This window comes from Eublepharis macularius, chromosome 1, assembly GCF_028583425.1.
Source record: "Eublepharis macularius isolate TG4126 chromosome 1, MPM_Emac_v1.0, whole genome shotgun sequence".
Taxonomy (NCBI): domain Eukaryota; kingdom Metazoa; phylum Chordata; class Lepidosauria; order Squamata; family Eublepharidae; genus Eublepharis; species Eublepharis macularius.
In genome coordinates this window covers 182,468,678-182,489,276 of record NC_072790.1, presented here as the reverse complement: position 1 = coordinate 182,489,276, position 20,599 = coordinate 182,468,678, and the positions used below count along the sequence as shown (strand labels likewise).

At 43.4% G+C, this 20,599-nt stretch overlaps 1 protein-coding gene across 1 annotated transcript in view; it reads left to right on the top strand.

The window, feature by feature from the left end:
- Nucleotides 1-20,599, top strand: part of DNAH14 (dynein axonemal heavy chain 14) — a 447,800-nt gene that overhangs the window by 395,966 nt on the left and 31,235 nt on the right. Inside the window, exons 65-72 of the mRNA XM_054972406.1 lie at nt 5,373-5,617; nt 7,108-7,544; nt 7,649-7,844; nt 11,804-12,017; nt 14,698-14,785; nt 17,507-17,663; nt 18,197-18,407; nt 20,141-20,243. Of these exons, the coding sequence (XP_054828381.1) occupies nt 5,373-5,617; nt 7,108-7,544; nt 7,649-7,844; nt 11,804-12,017; nt 14,698-14,785; nt 17,507-17,663; nt 18,197-18,407; nt 20,141-20,243 (1,651 nt within the window). The remainder of the gene's footprint in view (nt 1-5,372; nt 5,618-7,107; nt 7,545-7,648; nt 7,845-11,803; nt 12,018-14,697; nt 14,786-17,506; nt 17,664-18,196; nt 18,408-20,140; nt 20,244-20,599) is intronic.

Here is a 20,599-nt window from a genome sequence, read left to right as displayed (position 1 = left end):
GAGAGCACCAGAGGAGCCTGCCTCCTTCTGGCTAGCTGGCAGCCATGTGGTGCCACTTGAACTGTCCCCCCGAAGAAGCACCGCCTGGTGTTGCCTCTTTAGGTGGTTCCGCATTCCAGACGTGGAGAGATGGTTTACATCCCTAACACAACTGATCTTTTGCCTACAATGCCGGCACTGAGCAAACCGGGGGTCCTCCATTCTCTGGAAGTGACTCCAGATATTGGAGGTAATGGGGGGCCCATGCCACACAGGGGAGGTGCTTATGGGCCCCCCATGAGACACCTCCTGTGAGGTGCTCATGCCAGACACCCCATGTCTCACTCTTGGCTGGGCAGTTGGAGATGGATGAGGATGAAGGGGCAGAGATGTGGGCTGTTCCACCACAGTCTCTTCCTCTTCTTCCAGCACCCTCTCCTCCTGCACAGCCTCTTTCTGTTTTCTCTGAGGCCTGCTGCTGGCCTCAACCACTGGAGGAGGGGGAGCTTCAGCAGCAGGCCCCCACCCATTGCTAGCCCCTGCCTCAGACACCTGGGTTGGGGTGGCCCTCCAGCAGCTGCCTCAGGAAAGAGGGCCTTGCGAACCCTCTTCCTGTCACCAAAAGCCAGGCTGGTGAATGGCAGCAGTGCAGGGGAGGGCCTCCTCCGCTCAGATGGGGGGATAGCCGCAGCACTCCCACTCCCACTCCCCTCCACCCCTCTAGACTTCCCTCTGGCTTTTCCCCCGGGGCTCCTCTCAGCTTTCCTATCTGTCATTCTTTCCCCTCCTTGAACCTACACTAACCATCTGTTTTTAAGTTTCTATAAAAGAACCCCAAATTTACAATTTAGTTTCAAAACTTATCTACCTATTTCTAAACCTATGTTTTTTGTGGATCTGTTACTACTGGAGATGGTCAGTCAAATATCTTTTTAAATGACCCTATTTAGTTTTGGGAACCTAAACCTACACAACAACAGCTGAATTCCTCTTCAGGAATCAAGCTGACCCTAAACCCCAATATAAAGGAAAGCCTATTACAAAAAACTTGCCTGGCCTGGATCCAAAGGGGCTAGAGATGAGCAGGGAAACCCTGCTTAAGGGGGAACTACTAATGGGCAGCCTATTTGTGTGTGTGTGAGTATATATATAATATATATACTGAAGCCTACTTAATGGGGAAAACTAGTCTTTGTTCCCTAACAATTTATTTTAGAGGGTAATATTATTCAATGACAGCAGCCTACCACTAGCCTACCTAACTCACAAGTCGACTATTTAAATCTGAAACCAAACTAAACATACCAAACACTGCTATAACTGCTAACACAACCACCCAACAAACAGAACAACAACCGTAGCAATTAGCAAACAACAAACCTTAACTGTAATACTCCAACTATAAGGAACACCAACTCAAACAACAACTGTAAAATCTGCAATACTATATAACAACTAACAGTAAAAACCACCTAAATCCCCAAGCCAGCCCCCTCTGACCCCCAACTCCCCTACACACACACTCACATACACACACACAGCAAAGAAGCAATAACCAAATTAAATTGAAATTTAAAACTCAGGCCCAACCACTTAAACACAGCAATTTAAACCAGAACCCCAAAGCAAGTCCCCTCTTAATTATTTATTTGTTTTGTTTTTATTTTATCACATTTCTAGACCACCCTCCCCATCAGACGGGCTCAGGGCAGTTTAACAACAGTTTAAAACAGTAAAAACATTATAAAAACATTAAAACATTATATCAAAACAATTAAAATTGGCGGGTTATAAAATATTAAAATACAGCATTTTCCTGCATGGGTGGTGGAAAGTCTTCAGTGGTACGGCCAGCGAGAGGACAACCTAGCCCCCACCAAATGCCTGGCGGAACATCTCCGTCTTGCAGGCCCAGCGGAAAGATAACAAATCCTGCTGGGCCGTAGTTTCCTCAGACAGAGAGTTCCACCAGGTCAGAGCCAGGACCGAAAAGGCCCTGGCTCTGGTAGAGGCCAGGTGGACCTCCCTGGGGCCAGGGACCATCAGCAAGTGCTTAGTGGCTGATCGAAGCGACCTCCAGGGAACATATGGGGGGAGGCGGTCCCGAAGATATGCTGGGCCCAGTCTGCATAGGTCAACACCAAAACCTTGAACTGGACCCGGTACTCAACCAGTAACCAGTGCAGCTGACGGAGGATAGGTGTTATATGAGCCATGATTGGTGCTCTGGGAACCACCCATGCAGCTGCATTCTGAACCAGCTGCAGTTTCCGGATCAAGCCCAAGGGAAGCCCTGCACAGAGTGAGTTGCAGTAGTCTAATCTGGAGGTGACCGTTGCCTGGATCACTGTCGTAAGGTCATGGGTTGATAAGTAAGGGACAAGTTGTCAAGCCTGTCTTAGATAGAAAAATGAGGATTGAACAACCACTGCGACCTGTGCCTCCATAGACAAGGAAGCATCCAGGACCACACCCAGGCTCCTCACTCTCGACACTGGCGTAAGTGGCGCTCCATCAAGAGCGGGGAGCCAGAGACCCATATCCATGGACCCTAGACCCACATGCAGGACCTCCGTCTTCAAGGGATTCAGTCTCAGCCGAGACTGCTTCAACCATCCAGTCACATCCAGCTCTGAAGGCATGTTCCAGGGCATCTGGGGCAGAGCCAGGCCAGCCATCACACTCACAATCTCCCCAACACAGACACACACACACTTACACACACACAGCAAAGAAGCAATAACCAAAGTATATAGAAATTAAAAACTCAGGCCCAATAACTTAAACACAGCAAATAAAATCAGAACCCCCAAGCAAGCCCCCATCTGAACCCTACCTACAACTCCCAAACACACACACACTTAAAAACAATACCTGTTTCCCCCGCCCACCAACAGCTGGAACTCAAAAACCCAAACAGTAAACTTTTAAACTGACTCAAACCAGGAAAAGTTCCTCTCCCCCAACAACAGCTGAAACACAACTCAACCCCCCAACAGTGAACTTTAAAAACAACTCAAACAAGGAAAAGTTTTCCCCACAACCACCACCAAAAACAGTATAAAAAAATCAAACTCCCACAACAGCAAACTTTTAAAAGACACTCAACAGGAATAATTCTCCCCATCACCAAAAGCAGAAACAAAACCTCAAACTCCCAGCAAACGTTTAAAATACACTCAACACACTAACCCTTTAAACCTTTAACCCACCACCTCACCCAGCAACTGGAACTGGGCAAAAAAAGACCCAACTAAGCTATAAACCTTTAAAACAAGACCAGCCTCCCTCTCAAACTAATGCCCCAGCCAGCAGCCACTCAAAGCAAAAAAGGCCCAACTCACTCACTCACTCACAAGAAAATTAAAGAGTAATTAAAGCTTCAAAATAAATTCCCTTCCCCCACACCCAGACAAGCAAACCCCCCCTCAAAAGAGAAAACCCACTCACTGACTCTCACAGCAATCAGAACAGTTATTAAAATAAATGGCTAAACCCCCCTCCCCCAAACACACAGGCCCACTCACTCCAAAACAAGCCAGAAACACAGAAAACTTTGAAAGCACAGATAAATACCTTAATACACTCAACCCCCACCCCTAAATACAACTCGCACCAACACCACAGCAATCAGAACAGTTATTAAAATAAATGGCTAACCCCTCCCCCCAAACATACAGGCCCACTCACTCCAAAACAAGCCAGAAACACAGAAAACTTAAGAAGCACAGATAGAACACTTAATACACACCTCCCCCTAAACACAACTCAGTAACACAACAGCAATTACAACAGTTAATAAAAGAAATGGCTAACCCCCCCCGCCCCTGCAAACACACAGGCCCACTCACTCCAAAACAAGCCAGACACACAGAAACCCCAGACAATACAAGACAGAAAAGCTAAGCTATACAAAAAAAAATCCCAGTGGAAAACTCCCCCCCTCCCCCAAAAAAATCAGGGCCCAGGCCAGACACTCAAGCCAAACACAATCAAACCAAGGAAGGCCACAATCAAGCAGGAAACCCCATTCAATCCAAACTAACAGGACAAAGACATTAAAGCAAAAGTAACAAATGCAGGCCAAGCTCTCCCCCCCCCCCCAAAAAATCAGGCCGCAGAGCAGACAAGCCAAACACTATCACACAAGGCCACAAGCAAGCAGGATTTTTTTAAAAAAAAAATTTAAATGCAAACTAAAAAAAAAATCCCTTTCCTATCCCCTCCAAGCACCCCCTCCCCCAAAGAGAAAAGAACCCTGTGAGTCAGTGACTCTCCTACTAGTCAGATGCAGGTCCAGTTAGCAGCAAAGCAGGCGTCCAGCAGCAGGGCAGGGAATTCAATCCAGAAGTCCTCCTCCAAGCAGGCCAGCCAAGTCACTCTCACAGCCTCAGGCCAGACAGAAAGAGACAAACCAGCAGAAAGCAGGTACCAGTCTCTCAAAGTCTCTAGGCCAGGGCAAAGTGGAAACTAGCTAAAGGGAAGCCTCCAATTTAAAGTCCTGCAGCATTTTTTAAAAAAGCACTCTCCTTCCAGAGAATCCCCATTGGCTGGAAGGAGAATCCTGCTGCAGGATTGGACACTCCTAACTCCGCCCTCCCTTCCCTGATCCTCATCCCTCCTCCCCCATGTACTCCTAGAGTAGTCACTCCCTCCTCACCCCTCCCATCCTGTAAATAAGGAGGGAAGCTCTGCACGCAGCTTGCTGGCTGCTATTGAATTGCAATGCAAAAGCCAGCTTAGTTTTGGAGCAAATTCAAGCTTCCCACCAATTTTTAAGAGATGGGAGGGGGAAGGAGGAGGTTGTAGTGAATCACTCACTCCTTCTCCCCCTCCCCTCTCCAAAAAAAGAGCGGGAAGCTTGAATTTGTAGCAGAACATTGCTGGCTGTTTGCAAATGCAAACAGCCGGCAAAGTACTGTTCCCGGCTGCCCCGAAGCTTTCCGAAGCGATCCGAATCACTTTGGAAAGCTTTGCTTTGGTATTTCCTAATCGGGGCCAGATTCGGAAATACTGAATCTTTCCGAATCGGGCCCGATTCGGGTTAAAAACCCAAATTGGATTCCCAAAGCGGACATCCCTAGTTGCATGTATCTGTTTCTGCATTGGAGCCAACATATAAAGCTTATAGAATTCTGCATTTCCTAAAATCACATTTTCACTTGCAATTCATAAGTAAAAGGGAATATTTGCTTGTCTCTCTTATCTGTATACTAAATTCTTTTGCCTAGTGGATTCGAGCTGTATAAAATTAAATACAATTTATGGTTTTATTTTAGTGTTAGCTTCCTTGAACGTTTATCAGAAAGATGGGATATAAATGTTTTAAAGAAGTAAAATAAAAGGAAATAAATATCGTAATGTGTAATGTATGCTGGTCTATTTTGTTTCAGACTATACATGACAACCCAGAAAGCTAATCCTCATTTTCTACCAGCAATATGCAAAATGGTGACAATGATAAATTTCACCGTAACATTCCAAGGTTTGCAAGACCAGCTTTTGTCTGCTGTGGTTATTCATGAAAAACCAGAACTTGAACAACAGCGTAGTGAGTTGCTGGAGAACATATCTTCTGACCTAGTTACCCTCCGGGAACTGGAACAAAAATCTCTTAGACTTCTACAAAAAACAGACGGTAAATAAAACATTTACAGAAATCATTGAGATATTATCCATTTGTTTAAATTCTGTTATCCAACAGGATACAACAGAAATAAATTATTGTCATTAACTGACATGGATAATGTTTCTTCATCTACATTATGGTCCTTTCTATGTGGAATAGAATGAATAGAGTCTGCATGCATGCAGAGTGCCAACTCATGGCAACCTGATAGGGTTTTCAGGGCAAGAGATTAAAAGAAGTGGTTTGTCATTGCCTGCTTCTACATAAAGATCCTGGACTTCCTTGGAGGTCTCCCATCCAATTACTAAACAGGGTCAATCCTTCTTAGTTTCTGACAAGATTGGACTACCCTGGGCAGTCCAGGTCAGGGCAGCTAGAGTTTGGGGGAGTGGATATTGGATCCTGGTTTCAACTTCTCATTCAGCCAAGAAATTAATTCTGTTACCTCTTCACTCTTAGCTTCAGCTGTTTTACAGAGCTATAACATTGCTCTGAACACCTTAGAGGAAAGTAAGGATAGAAATATAATAAATGATGTACAGTGTGTATTCAAGGTAATCCTGTATAATTTCCGTGGCAATTGTAGTGAGCCTAATACAAAAATCCTTTGTCTTCTATGAGACTTTATATCCTTGTTGAGCTCTTGATAGGGATGCCAGTACCCCGCCATGGGCAGAGGATCCCCCGCTCCCAACCTCCACCCCCTGCTTACCTGGCTCGTGGGGGGAATGCACCTCCCAGGGCCACTGTGGGGTGCAGGAGCGCTCCGGCTGAATCAGGCCACTGTGTAAAGTGGGAGCACTGTCCTGCTCCACAGCGGCCCAATTCAGCCCCCAGGGGAGCACGGGAGCACTTCTAGGGCAGCCCGTTACTCGTACGATTATGTCACTTCCTGGAAATGACATCATTGTGCAAGCTGAGAGCAACCCAAAGGAGCAAAAGGGAAACCCCTAAGGTAGGAGCCAGGCCTCAGATCTCCTGCTGGGGGCGGGGCGGGTTGGGGGACCTGACAACCCTATCTCTTGATGTTTGCAGTTTGGCACAAAGAGACATATGTTGTAAATATCCATGTTGGTCCAAACCAAGACCAAAATCCATGTAGTACTTTTAAGAGGTCCCACCAAATTGTCACTTATACCATAAGGCTTATTCTTTTACAAATAAGTGTTTGTTGGATGCAGCAATGGCCTCTTTTTCTCATTTCAAAAATAAAATTATTTTTCCTTTCATTACTCATGAGATGATATGTACAAGTTTGGGCTGGTCAGGGATGGGTGGTTTACAGACCCAGAAAAATTATGCTTGAACCTTGTGGGTGAGACATGAATTGACAGTAACTACATATCTATATCATCTAATTATATCCTAGTGGCAGGTTTAAAAAGCTGCTATATAGACTAGACCTTGTAGATGGCTTGTAAACATAGCATAGGATAGATCATTGTATTCATTTGCTTTATTCTGTATGGAAATTGAAATAAGCTTTCATTAAATTTTAGGGCATATTTTAGATGACCATGACCTCATTAACAATTTACAGAGAACAAAAATCACATCAACAGAGATATCTGAGCGTGTTGAAGCATCAGCAAGAACAGAATATACAATAGAAAAAATGCGTAAAAACTATCTTCCTATTGCGACTCAAGGTGCTGTGCTGTACTTTATGGTGTCAGATCTTGTTCACATAAACTATATGTATCAGTTTTCATTGGTGTGGTTTCAAAAGATCTTTGTAGATTCCATGGATTATATCAGCAAACTAAAAAGTCACATTTCTCTGAGTGAGTCTCATATTACTGCAACTGGAAATGCTCAAGCCCTCAGTAAGCAAAGAAGACATTCTGTCAAAAAAGAATGGGAAGAATGTGAGATGGATAGCTTCAACAATCATATTAATAATATAACTGACAAGTTAACAAGTAATGTTTATAAGGTATTTACCTGAATCTATTACAAAACATTATTTTTGCTGACTTTAGTAGTGTATTTGCAGTGTATAGTACATTATCATGGTTGTTGCATTTCTTATCCCCTCAGACAGTTTCTTCAGCCCTTTTTAGCGAACATCAACTGTGCTTTTCTTTCTTGCTGTGCACAGCAATCATGAAAATTAATTGTGGTGAAAATCAATGTAGTAACAAGCTTGGATTTATATCAGAGAATCAGTGGAACTTCTTCCTCTACTCTAGCATGATGGCAAATATTAAGGACACAAAAGACTCCGAGAATAATGGTAAAGAAAGCCACATTTAGTTAAAATAAGTAAATGTATAGGACAAATTGTGCTCTCAGAAGAATATATGCAGATCAACAATATCAAGTGAGGGGTTGCTATACATGGATGTGTCTTACAGTACTGCCAACATAATGGGCTGCGTCCAGTAGAAAGGTGCTTCTGCCAACAGTGAGATTTTCACTGATTTCCTCCTCCTCCCACGTCATACCCAGTGCTGTTCCGATAGTCCCATTAACCTGGGTGAGGGGTGAGCCTATGAGGCATGATGAGCTATACAATGAGGTGGAGACAAAGTTCCATTCCATGAATGAAGTTCTGCTCATGGTTCATTCGAAAATCCAGTAACTTAATGTTCTTATCTCCATGCTTCTGCTGCTTGCAGTGATTTAGAGATTATGGAAATTGCTTCATTTTCTACTTGATCATTACAACTGAGTACAAAATCTGTCACTGAGCAAAACCAAACTAATGTGAAAAAACCAACAAAGAATCTTGTCCTGTCTTAAATATTAACAAATGTATTGTGCTATAAAAACCATATTACTTTTGATTGCAACAAATTAACATGCTTACCCTGTTTGGAGATGCAGATCACAGGATCACAGAGTTGGAAGGGGCCATACAGACCTTCAAGTCCAACCCCCTGCCCAATGCAGGATGAGCCTAAAACATCCCTAAAAACAGGGTTTCTCACCTGTAACTGTTGATCGTCGAGTCTCTTCTGTGCAGACACACATTGGGACTGCGCAGGCGCAGGCCAGCCGCCTGCGCCTGCGCAGTCCCAATGTGGGGCTGCACAGAAGGACGACGACGATAAACAGGGTTTCTCACCTGTAACTGTTGATAGTCGAGTCTCTTCTGTGCAGACACACAGCCTGCGCCTGCGCAGTCCCAATGTGGGGCTGCACAGAAGGACGACGACGATCAAATATTCATCCAGCATCTTCTTGAAAACTGCCAGTGAAGGGGAGCTCACAACCTACCAAGGCAGCTTATTCCACCTTTGAACTGCTCTGATTGTGAATTTTTTTCCCCTAATATCCAGCCAGTACCTTTTTGCATGTAATTTAAGCCTGTTGCTTCAAGTCCTATCCTCTGCTGCCAACTGGAACAGCTCCTTGCCCTCCTCCAAATGACAGCCTTTCAAATACTTAAAGAGTGCAATCATATCCCCCCTCAACCTCCTCCAAACTAAACATTCCCAAGGCCCTCAGCCTTTCCTTGTAGGGCTCAGAGCCAAACTAAAAGTGGACAAGGAGGAAGTTGAAGTTACCCATAATTATAAGGTTCTGATGTCTGGATACTCTACCATTCTGTTCAGGGAAGGCAGCATTCATTTCCTCTCCCTGGTCAGGTGGTCTGTAGCAGACTCCAACAATACCCTTTGTCTTTCCTCCCTTTATTTCCACTCATATACTTTCCACTGGGCTATCAACCACATTCTCCAGAACCTGCTGTCAATCAAGCCCTTTCTTCACCTACAATGCCACTCTGCCTCCTCTTCTATCCTTCTGGTTTTTCTTGAACAACTCGTACCCATCCACTACCACATTCCAGTCATGGGAATCATCCTATCAAGTCTCAGTAATTCCTGCCGTATCGTAGCCCTCTTTTTGCAAGAGAAGCTCAAGCTCTTCCTTCTTATTACCTATACTTTGGGCATTGATATATAGGCACTTGTAGCCTTGTACCTTTGTTTGATCTGTCCTACTCAGGTGGGCTCCCGCTGTTATCACTTCTTCATTGAAATCCCCTTGTTGATCATTCCCTTCCCCTTGCAGCATCAGTTTAAAGCTCTCCTGATGAAGCTCTCCAGGTTCTTTCCAAACATTTTCTTCCCTGACCTTGAGAGGTGAAGCCCATCATGTGCCAGAAGGCCTTCTCTAAGGAAACTTATCCCGTGGTCCCAGAACCCAAAGCGCTCCTGCCAGCACCACCACCTCAGCCAACAATTCACCTCAAGTATGATCTGCTCCCTTTACATTCCTCTTCCTTTGACAGGAAGGATAGAAGAGAATACCACCTGTGCCCCCAATGTCTTCAACTGCCTTCCAAGAGCTTCATAGTCCTCTTTAATTCTTGTGATGATATTCGCGGCTGTGTCATTAGTTCCCACGTGAACCAGCCCAAATGGGTACTGATCATTCTGTCTGATCAGTTCAGCAGTCGGTCTGTGATATCCTGAATTCTAGCCCCCACAAGCAACACATGTCTCATAGGGGATCTGACCTGGACACATGACGTTCCATACCCCTGAGCAGAGACAACAACTTTCCATTTTCTTCCACTTCCGTGTGGCCCCATGCCCTCTTCACTCCCTCCTCCAGGTCTTTGTGGTTCTCCTTCCACTCTCATCTCCATCACCATCTCAAGCAGCTCAAAACAATTCTTGAGCTCCAGTGGACCAGAGCATCGCCTTAGTCTACGTTTTCCAGTTTGTACTGCAGAACTGAGAGGAGGCTCAGAAGGGAGAACAACTCTTCCTTCTTCTCTTTGACTTACTTCTTCAGGCTTGTGCAGAGCCCCCAGGCTCTTCTCAATAAAATCCTCCCCTTCCTTGATTTCCTGAAGGGTGGTGATCCTCTGCAGGCTCTGAATCTTCTCCAAAAGCCTAACTAGCTTACATTTCTGACAAGTGAAGTCCATCTTCTCTTCCGGGAGGAAAACAAACATGGCACACTCCATGCAGGTGACTGGAAAGGGGCCTTCTGTCGACATCATCGCCTTCCAAGTATATTCCAAGAGTACTCTGAGCAGAGTTTCAGGGCCCACAGGCCAAAAGGCAGAAAGACAAAAAAAACCCTTTACCTGCTAGCAACGGCTCACCACATGCTCTCCAATCCTTGCCTCAGTTCAGCTGTCTCAGCTCTGCCTCTGGCGAAGAGGAGCCTTTTGTTTCAAAGGGTCACTTCCTGCCAAGCATTGCAGAGCTCAGCACAGTAGGGGGCAGGGCTTGTTATCAACAGCATTCAACAGCAATGCCCTCAGCCCCCAACAGCCCCCAACAGCACTTAAACAGAACCACTCCCTAGCAAACTACAAGAACGCACTCACTCTCAGCTTCTCACACAGCAGCTAGGAAAGAAAGAAAGAAAGACCCTTACCTTCTAGCAACAGCTCACCACGTACTTTCCTCTCCTTGCCTCAGACCAGCTGAGGCATCTACCCCTCTAAATGCAAGCTGCTCTGTGAAATGGTAGATGTGGCCACCCATTACCCAACAATGCAGAGTAATGCTAATCAGTACAGGAAGGAATCTTCTTCCAGGCCAGACTGGCTATAGGATCCTGGAGACTTTTTGCCTTCCTATAGGCATAGAGCAAGAATCACTGGGAAGTGAGTGTGTGTGTGTGTGTGTGTAGGAGTGTTAGCTGTGAATTTCCTGCATTGTGCAGGAGGTGGGACTAGATAACCCTTGAGGTCCCTTCCAGCTGTATGTTCTATATTTCTATTAATACTATTAAAATATTTCAATTAACATTACGCTTGTAACACTTTTTGATTACAAATATTAGAACACAGAGCAGATTGTCAAGAGAACTTATTAAATCCCTTTATAGGGAATATATATGTATTAATTATTTCAAGAAAATGTAGTAAGTTGTCAGGGATGACTTCAGCCTAATATAATTAAGTAGATGGCCTTTTAAAGAACCGCCCAGCTTTAATTCTATATTTAAACTTTGCTTGAATCTACTCAATGGAGATATAGTACAATCTTTTTGACAAAATAGTACAATCTTTTTGACAAAAATTCATCCAAAGTAGAATTAACATTGATGATATCACAATATAACAATTATAGTTATATTTTAAACAAATACGTTTAAAATATGTTAACATCTCTAAATTCTTCCTTTCAGTCATTGATCAAGCTAAATGAACCATATTATACTTACAGAATCTATAAAGCAAAGATAAAATGTGTTCTAATTAAATGCATATTATTTTATTAGATTCTAGTAGATTTACAGAAAGTCCTCCTCCCTGGATTACAGAAGTTATGTGGAAAGAATGCCAGTACATGAGCACTCATATGCCAACATTCAGCCTATTGTGTGATTCCCTTTTATCAGATTCCCACCGATGGAAAGCTTTTCTAAATAGTCAGAATGTATATAATTTCCTTAGCAAATGTTACAGCCCAGTTTCATCATCAAAGCAAGGTAAGTGCTACGTTTTCACTTAATGTTATAAGCTACCTTCAAGTCTCCCTGTTAGGCCAATTTTAAACAGTTTAATGTTTTAACATATACTTTTCTCATCTTTTTCACATCATCTATCCACTTATTCCATATGAAACATGTTTAGTTATTTCATGCACACATGCCCCACTCTTATATTCAGTGCATATATTTTCTCTTACCATAAATATTCATTTTACTATCTTGTATTTATTTAAATATTTATACCTCACCTTTCAACAGGTTCTCCAGAGTGAGCTATAAGTCTCTTCTCTGAATGTGCTTCAAGCACTAAAACTACTACCCAAGCTGGCAGAAAACATGGAAGCTGCTGGTTTACTGCTGGCTGCTAGAGATGGTTTACCGGCTTATTGTCCCACATTGGAGACAGTTTACCAGCTCTTTGTCGTGCCCCAGAGACAACTTCGCAATCCTTTGTTCCACCCTGGGAACAACCACTCAAGTATTTGTTTTGGGGATAGAAGATGCAATCTTGCCCCTGGGTAGGACCCATGGTATAAAATAGACTGCCCCTCTGCCATAAATGGTGTGTATGCTTGGATCCAGCATCCACCCTCGAATCTCCATTCGAGTCTTTCTGCCTTGAAGCCAGCCACTCAACACTGCTCCTCTCTCCCACATGTCTGGATGGTAAATATCACCCAATCCCTCAAACTCTATCCAACTGTCATCACGGCTTTCCAGTTAGCTCTGAAAACATGTTTAAATATCTGTCTGGTTATTGGAAAGAGTTCTCTAGCTGGGACAAGCCTCATATACATTGATGGAGATCCCTGAGTTACCTCCTCTCACTGCCTTTTCCTTGCTGCTAATTCCCCACAACTCAGACCTTCCCTTTGTGTAAGACTGCTATATTTGCATGCTACAATGAACATGAGAGTATTACAGTTTGCTGATATGTCTAAAAGGTTTTTGAAGGGCCTTCTGAACCTATAACCACCTGTTTCCCCTTCAGTTCCTCAGTGGAATTGGTCATTAGTCTTATTCAGTTTAATGCATAAACCATTTGTACCTATGGCAACTTGTGATTTGTCTCATTTCTCATATAAAGCCTTTTTCTTAGTAGCAGTTATGTCAAAAGGGTAGATGAGTTAAGAGTCCTACACCATGACCTACCATTCACAAAGTTTCAGAATGATAAAGTGACCAAGCCTAGGACCAAAATTTGTTTGTTTGCTTTTCTGGTTCAAATAAGGGTCACACAATGGCCGTTTCCACACGGCTCCCCGCTGCTCGTAACAACCCGGAATATCGCAAAAAAACCGCGGAAGATTGTGTTTTCTCGCACAAGATTTGCATGACGTCACGTGACGTCGTGCAAATCTCTCGCAAGAAAACGTGATCTTCCGCTTTTTTTTCGTGATATTCCGGGTTGGTATGAGCAGTGGGGAGCCATGTGGAAACGGCCAATCTCTTCTCAGACCCTATCACACTAGGTGGTTTTGGCAATCACACTGGCGTATTTGCTATCCAAGGTACCATGCCCTTTTCTTATCAAAGCACATTCCACCAGAGCTCAAACCTCTTCAGCAGCTCTCTGGGCTAAAATATCCATAGATGAAATTGGTAAAGCTGTAACTTGGTCCTTGCCTTCATAAGGCATTATTCCATCAATATTGATTCTGAGAACAAGGCAGCTGCGGGGAAAGTGGTGCTACATTCACCGTTTTGCTGATCAGCCCACATCTACATCCTTGGTAAGTGAGCTTGCTATTCTCCCTTGTGGAATTGCACAGAAACCACAAATATAACAACAAAGTTGCACTTACCTGTAACTGTTGTTCATTGAGTGGTCTTCCATGCAGGCACACATTCCTCCCTCCTTTCTCCATTGTTGGCTTTTCCATGGTGGGGAAGGGACATATGAGGGAGGAATGCTCTCCCTGTTGGAAGAGGAGGATTCAGCATTGTCCCTTTCCTCAGGTTTCAGAGGGGGGCAAACCAAATATTTAGAAAGACAGAGAGGTCAGGGCACTGTGTTTACTGTTTACTTCTCTGACTATCCTTTGATATGTAGATTGCTATTCTCAGGACTTCCTCCACCTGACTTCCTCCTGCTCAATCTTCTCTTCCTGACTTTGTTCCAGATGCCACCTCTTTCCTTTTCCTCCCTCCATCCTAAACGATAAACTCTGCTAACATGGAATCCTTTAATTAGGTTTCTGGGGCCAACATATGATTTATTTATCACTCCCCTCCCTGTTTGGCTGAGAAATGTGCTGGCATGTGCTGGAGGAGTGGGAGTCCTCCTTGCAAAGCTCTAGTAAGCACTTTGCAAAGCACGTTGCAAAGCTCTAATAAGCTTGTGAAGGTTCATCTCTGTGGCTAGCCTGTGCACACTACAGTCCCAAGTATGTCTGCACATAAGACCACTCAATGAACAACTATTACGGGTAAATGCAACCCTCTTTTACTCAGGATAAGTCTACACTAGCTGTCCATCTACATTAATGCTTTACACTTGATAGAAGTAACATTAGTCTTATTTGTATTATAGGCTATACAAAACAACTGTTGTCAGAAATATATCCCTGTATGTGCTGTATACAATTTACAAACTTATTTTAATATTATATAATTGTATATTCCATCTCAGATGTTCAAGTAGTGTTTTATATTATTTAAACAGCTACAGATCTGCAAAGTGGTGTTCCAAAAGAAAATTATGATCAGGATGATGCATCTTCAAATTTTCCTTGGGAGAATCTTTCTTCATTCGAAAGACTTATCTTGGTAAGTAAAGTGAAGTATCTTTGTTAAAGAAGAAGGTCATGCTGGAATAAACATTGTTAGTCTTTAAGATGCCACTAGATTTGTTTTATTTTGCTACAATAGAGTAACGTCTCTGGTAATTCAGATACCTTTCTTCAATTAATTTACGGGCTAAAATAAAATTTACGGGCAATAAAATATGTATTTAAAAGAAATGAAGAAAAATACCTTGATGTGTGTCTTTTGATTGACTGAAGGCAACCTACTCACAGATTTACAGTGTAATTTTAAACAGAGTTACAGCTTTCTAAGCCCATTAACTTCAATGAACTTAGAAGGCTGTAACTCTGCTAAGGATTGTACTACCATTACAGAAATTAAGGATCAAACTATGCATTGCATATAGTTCCATACTTTCCTCCAATTGGAGCAAAGCAAAATAAAAGCATCCTGAATGGAAAAAGGCAGCTTGCCTTTCTGTATGATCATTTGTTTTCTTCCCACAGGTGAAAAAGTGGGGCGTTGGAGAAAATAGAATTTCATGTAATGTGTATCTTGAGCCTGGAATTTTATGTACATGCAGTTATATTTGTGTTACCATATATCAAGAGCCAATTTGGTGCAGTGGTTAAGAACACAGGACTCTAATCTGGAGAACTGGGTTTGATTTCCCACTCCTCCACTTGAAGCCAGTTGGGTGACCTTGGGTCAGTCACAGTTTCTAGGAGCGCTCTTAGCCCTACCCACCTCACAGGGTGTTTTGTTGTGGGGACAATAATAACATATTTTGTAAACCGCTCTGAGTGGGAGTTAAATTGTCCTGAAGGGAGGTATAAATCAAATGTTGTTGTTATATCTAATAGCTAAGCAGCCCTGATGTGCAGGTGCTTATATCTGAGAATTGGGACCACATTACTACAAAACAGATGGTTCTGCAAAAACAGAAATTCCCTTGGTCTGCAGAAAAATCTGAAACCTAAAAAAAAAACCTTGGGGATTTAAATCTCCAATAACTTTCCTCATTTCTGTGCCTGCATGATTGAGCCAGGCAATCAGGCAGGCGAACAGGCAAGTGAGTGAGAAGATAGCTGTGAAAGGACAGGAGGAACGCAGAACCTTACTTAAGATGTGGTAAAGGAGAGACCTGCCAGATGAAAAGGGAGATAGCCACACCGGAGTGAGCTACTGAGGCACAGAAGGATCCAGCCAGTCTTTGAGGCCTTTAACTCTCCCAAAGGCTACATGAGGAGGAGCTGATGCTGCACTCCGAGGTGTCATCTCCCCCCTCCCCCCACTAAGCAAGGAATGCTAGAACTTGGAGGTTATACGGGATCCTTGCTGCCCTCCCCCAGCTGCCAGCCATGGAGGAGGAAGTTGTTGCTGTGCAGTCAACTCACAAAAGATAAGCAGGCAGAGAAAGCATTCAAGTGTGGGGGGGTGGGCAGCCTCCTTGGCTCCAGCCACTGGAAAAAATATATAAGGTATTAATCCCTGGGACACCCCTTGCCTGTCAAGGCCGCCAGCTGGTCCTCCTCCATCCTGACTCATGACCTCCCTCCCCCCACCGCTTGGAGCTTAGCTAGGCCTCAGAAATAGAGATGGGTGGGGACTGGTTACGTTATTGGGTCACCCTCCACTCTCTCCCAGGGTGTGTTGCCTTTCTTTCTGCTCTCTCTCTCTCTCTCTCTCTCTCTCTAGCTGTCACTGGCCAACACCTACCCAGCATCAGCTCCCCAGCCCAGCTCCAGAGCCTCTCTTTTATCCTCCCCCCTCATCACTACTTCTACCCCCAGGGCGCTGCTCAGTTGCTAGGCTGCAGGCAGTCATTCACCTGCCTACCTAGCCTCTCTCCCCAGACCATCATTGGTCTGAGAGGGGTCTCACCCCTTCCCCTGGGTGGCCTCTGCCACCTGGCACTCATCTTGCCTTGGCCCCACCTCCACAGGGGCCACCAACATCAGAGCTCTACCAAGCTGCATCAGAGTCCCACATAAGCTGCCAGCCTCTCCTCGGTGGCCCTCCCACCCTACCATCATAGCTGTTGGTGTGCCACTGGCAGCAGCTGAGGCTGCCTGCCTTCAGCCTCCTCTGACACCTGCTGATGCTAGTGCTACAGTTGTGGCTGCTCCCGCACTGCTCTGGGGGCCCTACAGGCTGACTTGCCATGGGCTGGTCCTTCTGCAGCTGCTTCCTGTGGTGGTCCAGTAAGCCGGGGGCTTCTTGCTGTTCCCCGGCATGGGGCTGGTGTTTCTCCCAGGGACAAGGAGCAGCTGCAATTGGGCTTGGCACCCAGGCAGGAAGCTGCCACAGACCCGAGACACCCTTCCCCGCCCCCAAATAATAGAAGCTGTGCCTGTACTAATAAAAAAATGAGATCTTATTGGTTATTATTGGGGCTGCCAGGTAACCACAATAATATTACCACCCTTCAAAAGCTGGTTTTTGTCGGTAAAAGACAGGGGGAGGAGCGGGGAGAGGTCCCTTTCCAGGGCTATTTTGGCCTCCCATTCTGTTACGAGCACTTACATTTTAATCTTTGTGCTAGTCTGAATAGAAAAATTGGGGTTTGAGTGAGAGGGGTATCACACAGCAGTTCTGGCAGGCTGTTCCAGGTATAAAGATTAGCAAGGAAGAAAGGGCAGAGTCATTGGAGGGAGTAAAATATGTGCTTAATGTTTTGAATGAATTATTCAGTGGATTATGCCCTTAATTGATTCAGTGATAATAATTTGATTTTGTTAGATAAAAGTTCTCCGATCAGAATGCTTAAGCAGTGCAGTACGAGAATTTGTATTTGAGAAACTAGGATCCAAGTATCTTCAGGCTGGAGGCGTTAATCTGAAAGAAATGTATGAAGAATCCGATTGTACAACTCCACTAATTCTTATCCATACTCGAGGTAAGTAGTATACACCAATAAAGAGCATATGAAAATTGGTTTGGGAATTATTCTTTTTTGTTGATATGTATAACAATATGGCCCCAAACCTGAGTAATAGTGCAATCCTAAGAATAATTACTCCAGTCTAACTCCATTGAAATCATGGACTTAGACTGGAGTAACTCTTTTTAGAGTTGCTTAAATTATTACGTTGTATTGAACAGTTTTTGTTTAATTATCAATATTTACATTCTATTTATTTTTACTTGTGAACCATAGAGTAAACTTCTTAGCAGGGAAACACAGAAAATAGTGTCACAAATTATTCTTCCTCCAATAACCATGTAAACAGCCGGATTTATTGCATTGTTAATTATGTATAATATGATCTGTTAGGTCTCCATTAGATCTTTAATAATGTGACGTAGATTTTACATAGAATGTTGTCCCACTCTTTTCATTTACCAAATGTTTTAACATGTGATGTTGCTAACTCTAAAGATAGAAAGTTCCTGGAGATGGAAATCAATCAAATCAGTATTATTACACAGGGGTGGATGCTGCAGCTCTCCTCTTACGCCTTGCTCAGGAAATAAAAGGAAACACTCAGCATGTAAAAATGATATCTTTGGGACGTGGCCAAGAAAGCAAAGCTGAAGAACTAGTATATAAAGCACAGATAATTAGTGGACAGTGGGCATTCCTTCAGAATTGTCATCTTGCAGCATCATTTATGCCCAGGCTTTGTACAATTGTTGACTCGTGAGTGCAATTTCTGTTTATTTGTACTGGCAATTTGTTTTCACATCGGTAAGCAACTAGAGTGGGGTAAGCTTAATGCTCCATAGGACTTTTGAGAGTCAACAGCATGCATCTTTTCTCCCAAAGCCCCATGGATATTCCACACCTGACACAGATAAAGTTATTGGTTGCATATGAGTAGGATATTTGTTATACAAAAATCACCATTTTTAGAAAGTTGTTACCATGATAAGTCGTTGAATTTCTGCAGCTGTTCATCAGAAGTTGCCTGCAGTTGTTTCAGATTGCTGCTGGAGACTGTTGTGGTGATCACTTAGTAGTGGATAATGTTTGCTTAGTGATCCCAGAAAGTATCAGTAGTCAAGAATAACGGTTGCCCTTATCTGGAACTTGGAGTATCCATACTTTGTATTGACTTTGTGTGGAATAACCAACCATTTCTTATTTCAGTACTGTTCGGGTTTTACTGTTGTGTTCCTCACTCCAAAGTCTTTTGTTCCTCATTACTACTGATTTTAAAAGCTTTTGCACTCAGTTTTAGGTGTCACTCTGAAGTAAATAGTTGGGTTTTTTTCCACTTAGTGTTGTTTTCAAAAACACATTCTTATGAACAAAAAGTAATGTGAATTCAGCATTTATGTGACTGCAGAAGTCCATGTGCTTGACTGGAACCACTTGAAAAAAAGGCAACCACGATTACTGATAGGGTTGCCAGCTCCAAGTTGGGAATTCCTGGAGATTTCGGGAGTGGAGCCTGGAGAGGGCAGGGTTTGAGGAGCAGACAGGCCTCAGTGGGATATAATTCCATATAGTCTACACTCCAAAGCAACCATTTTTTCCAAAGGAACTGATCTCTGTGACCTGGAAATCAGTTGTAATTCTAGGAGATCTCCACCTGGGGGCGGCAGATCTAATCACTAAATTATTCTCTCCATCAGAGCAATCAGTGTACACTGAAGTTTCTCCACATAGTTGCCTGTTTAAGTAAAACGTGCTGCTTGTTGTGTGAACTGGACCTTATAGTCTAAGGTTTGAATCTATTGGCATTCTGGAATGGAGATGTTCTGATTCCAATGCCTCCCCATTCAGAAATCTATTGCATAGTACAAGCCAAAACTAAACTTCTCAGAATTTGTCCCCAGCTCATAGTGGAGTTTATGTCCACAGCGTGCCAGTCCTCCCTGAAAGCAGTCCAAGCAAACATACTATTGCATAGAGGTGGGGAATCAGCAGCGATATCCCTGGCAACCGCAGCAGGCTTAGATCTGCCTATGTCGAGGGAGGGCTGGACTGCTTGGATCTTATAGTTTTTGAGACACAAAAAAGATTCAAGCACTTCTGCAGGAATACTCCTAATATGCTCAGGAGTTAGGCAAGGAGAGGCCTTCAAATCAGTGAAGGCCTCTCTGCCACCAGTTCCTGCACCCATTCACAGTGGTGAGTTTGTGTGGAAAGTGAGTGGGGGAATACAGCAGGGAGGACTGCTCGAGAATCTTATTTTCTCAGGAAAAGCCCAGAAAGACATAAACCTTGAGCCAGCATAAGTTTGATGAGTAGCCATTTAAGAGATGATCATACGGGAGGGGGACAGTTGTTATTGCCCCTGTAATTGAAGAAAATCTCTCTTCCGTTGAACAGATAATATCCTCAGTTGAATGACATAGAACTTTATTCACAGCAGTTTTGCAATCCATTGCAAAGAGATTGTGTTTGTAAACTGATTCTATTCACAGGTTTACCCAAACAAATGCAAATATAAACCCTGAATTTAGATTATGGTTAAGTTCAACACCAGATCATTCTTTTCCTGAACCTATCTTGCGGAAAGGCATTAAGGTAAGATTTGAAATAATTCCTCAGACTACACAGTTACTGTAATTTTGTATTTGACTAGCAAATTGAATATTTTGCTTTCTCAGGTAATTATTGTGAAGGGCTTGTGCTTACTCAAGATTATGTGCCTCAGGTTAATTCCAAAAATAAGAAGGCTTTTCTATAAATAAAGAGCAGGATATTTTAGACAAATGCTTTGCATTGTATACATTCTTTTTCCTTGCCATATTTTAGCCCCCAAATTACCTAACTATAAAATTACCCTGGTGTGTGTGTGTCCATTCATTACCTGGTTTTGGAGGGGAAGTTTTCTAGAAATTTCCCATTTTATACCATTTTGTCACGTTTAATTCTACATT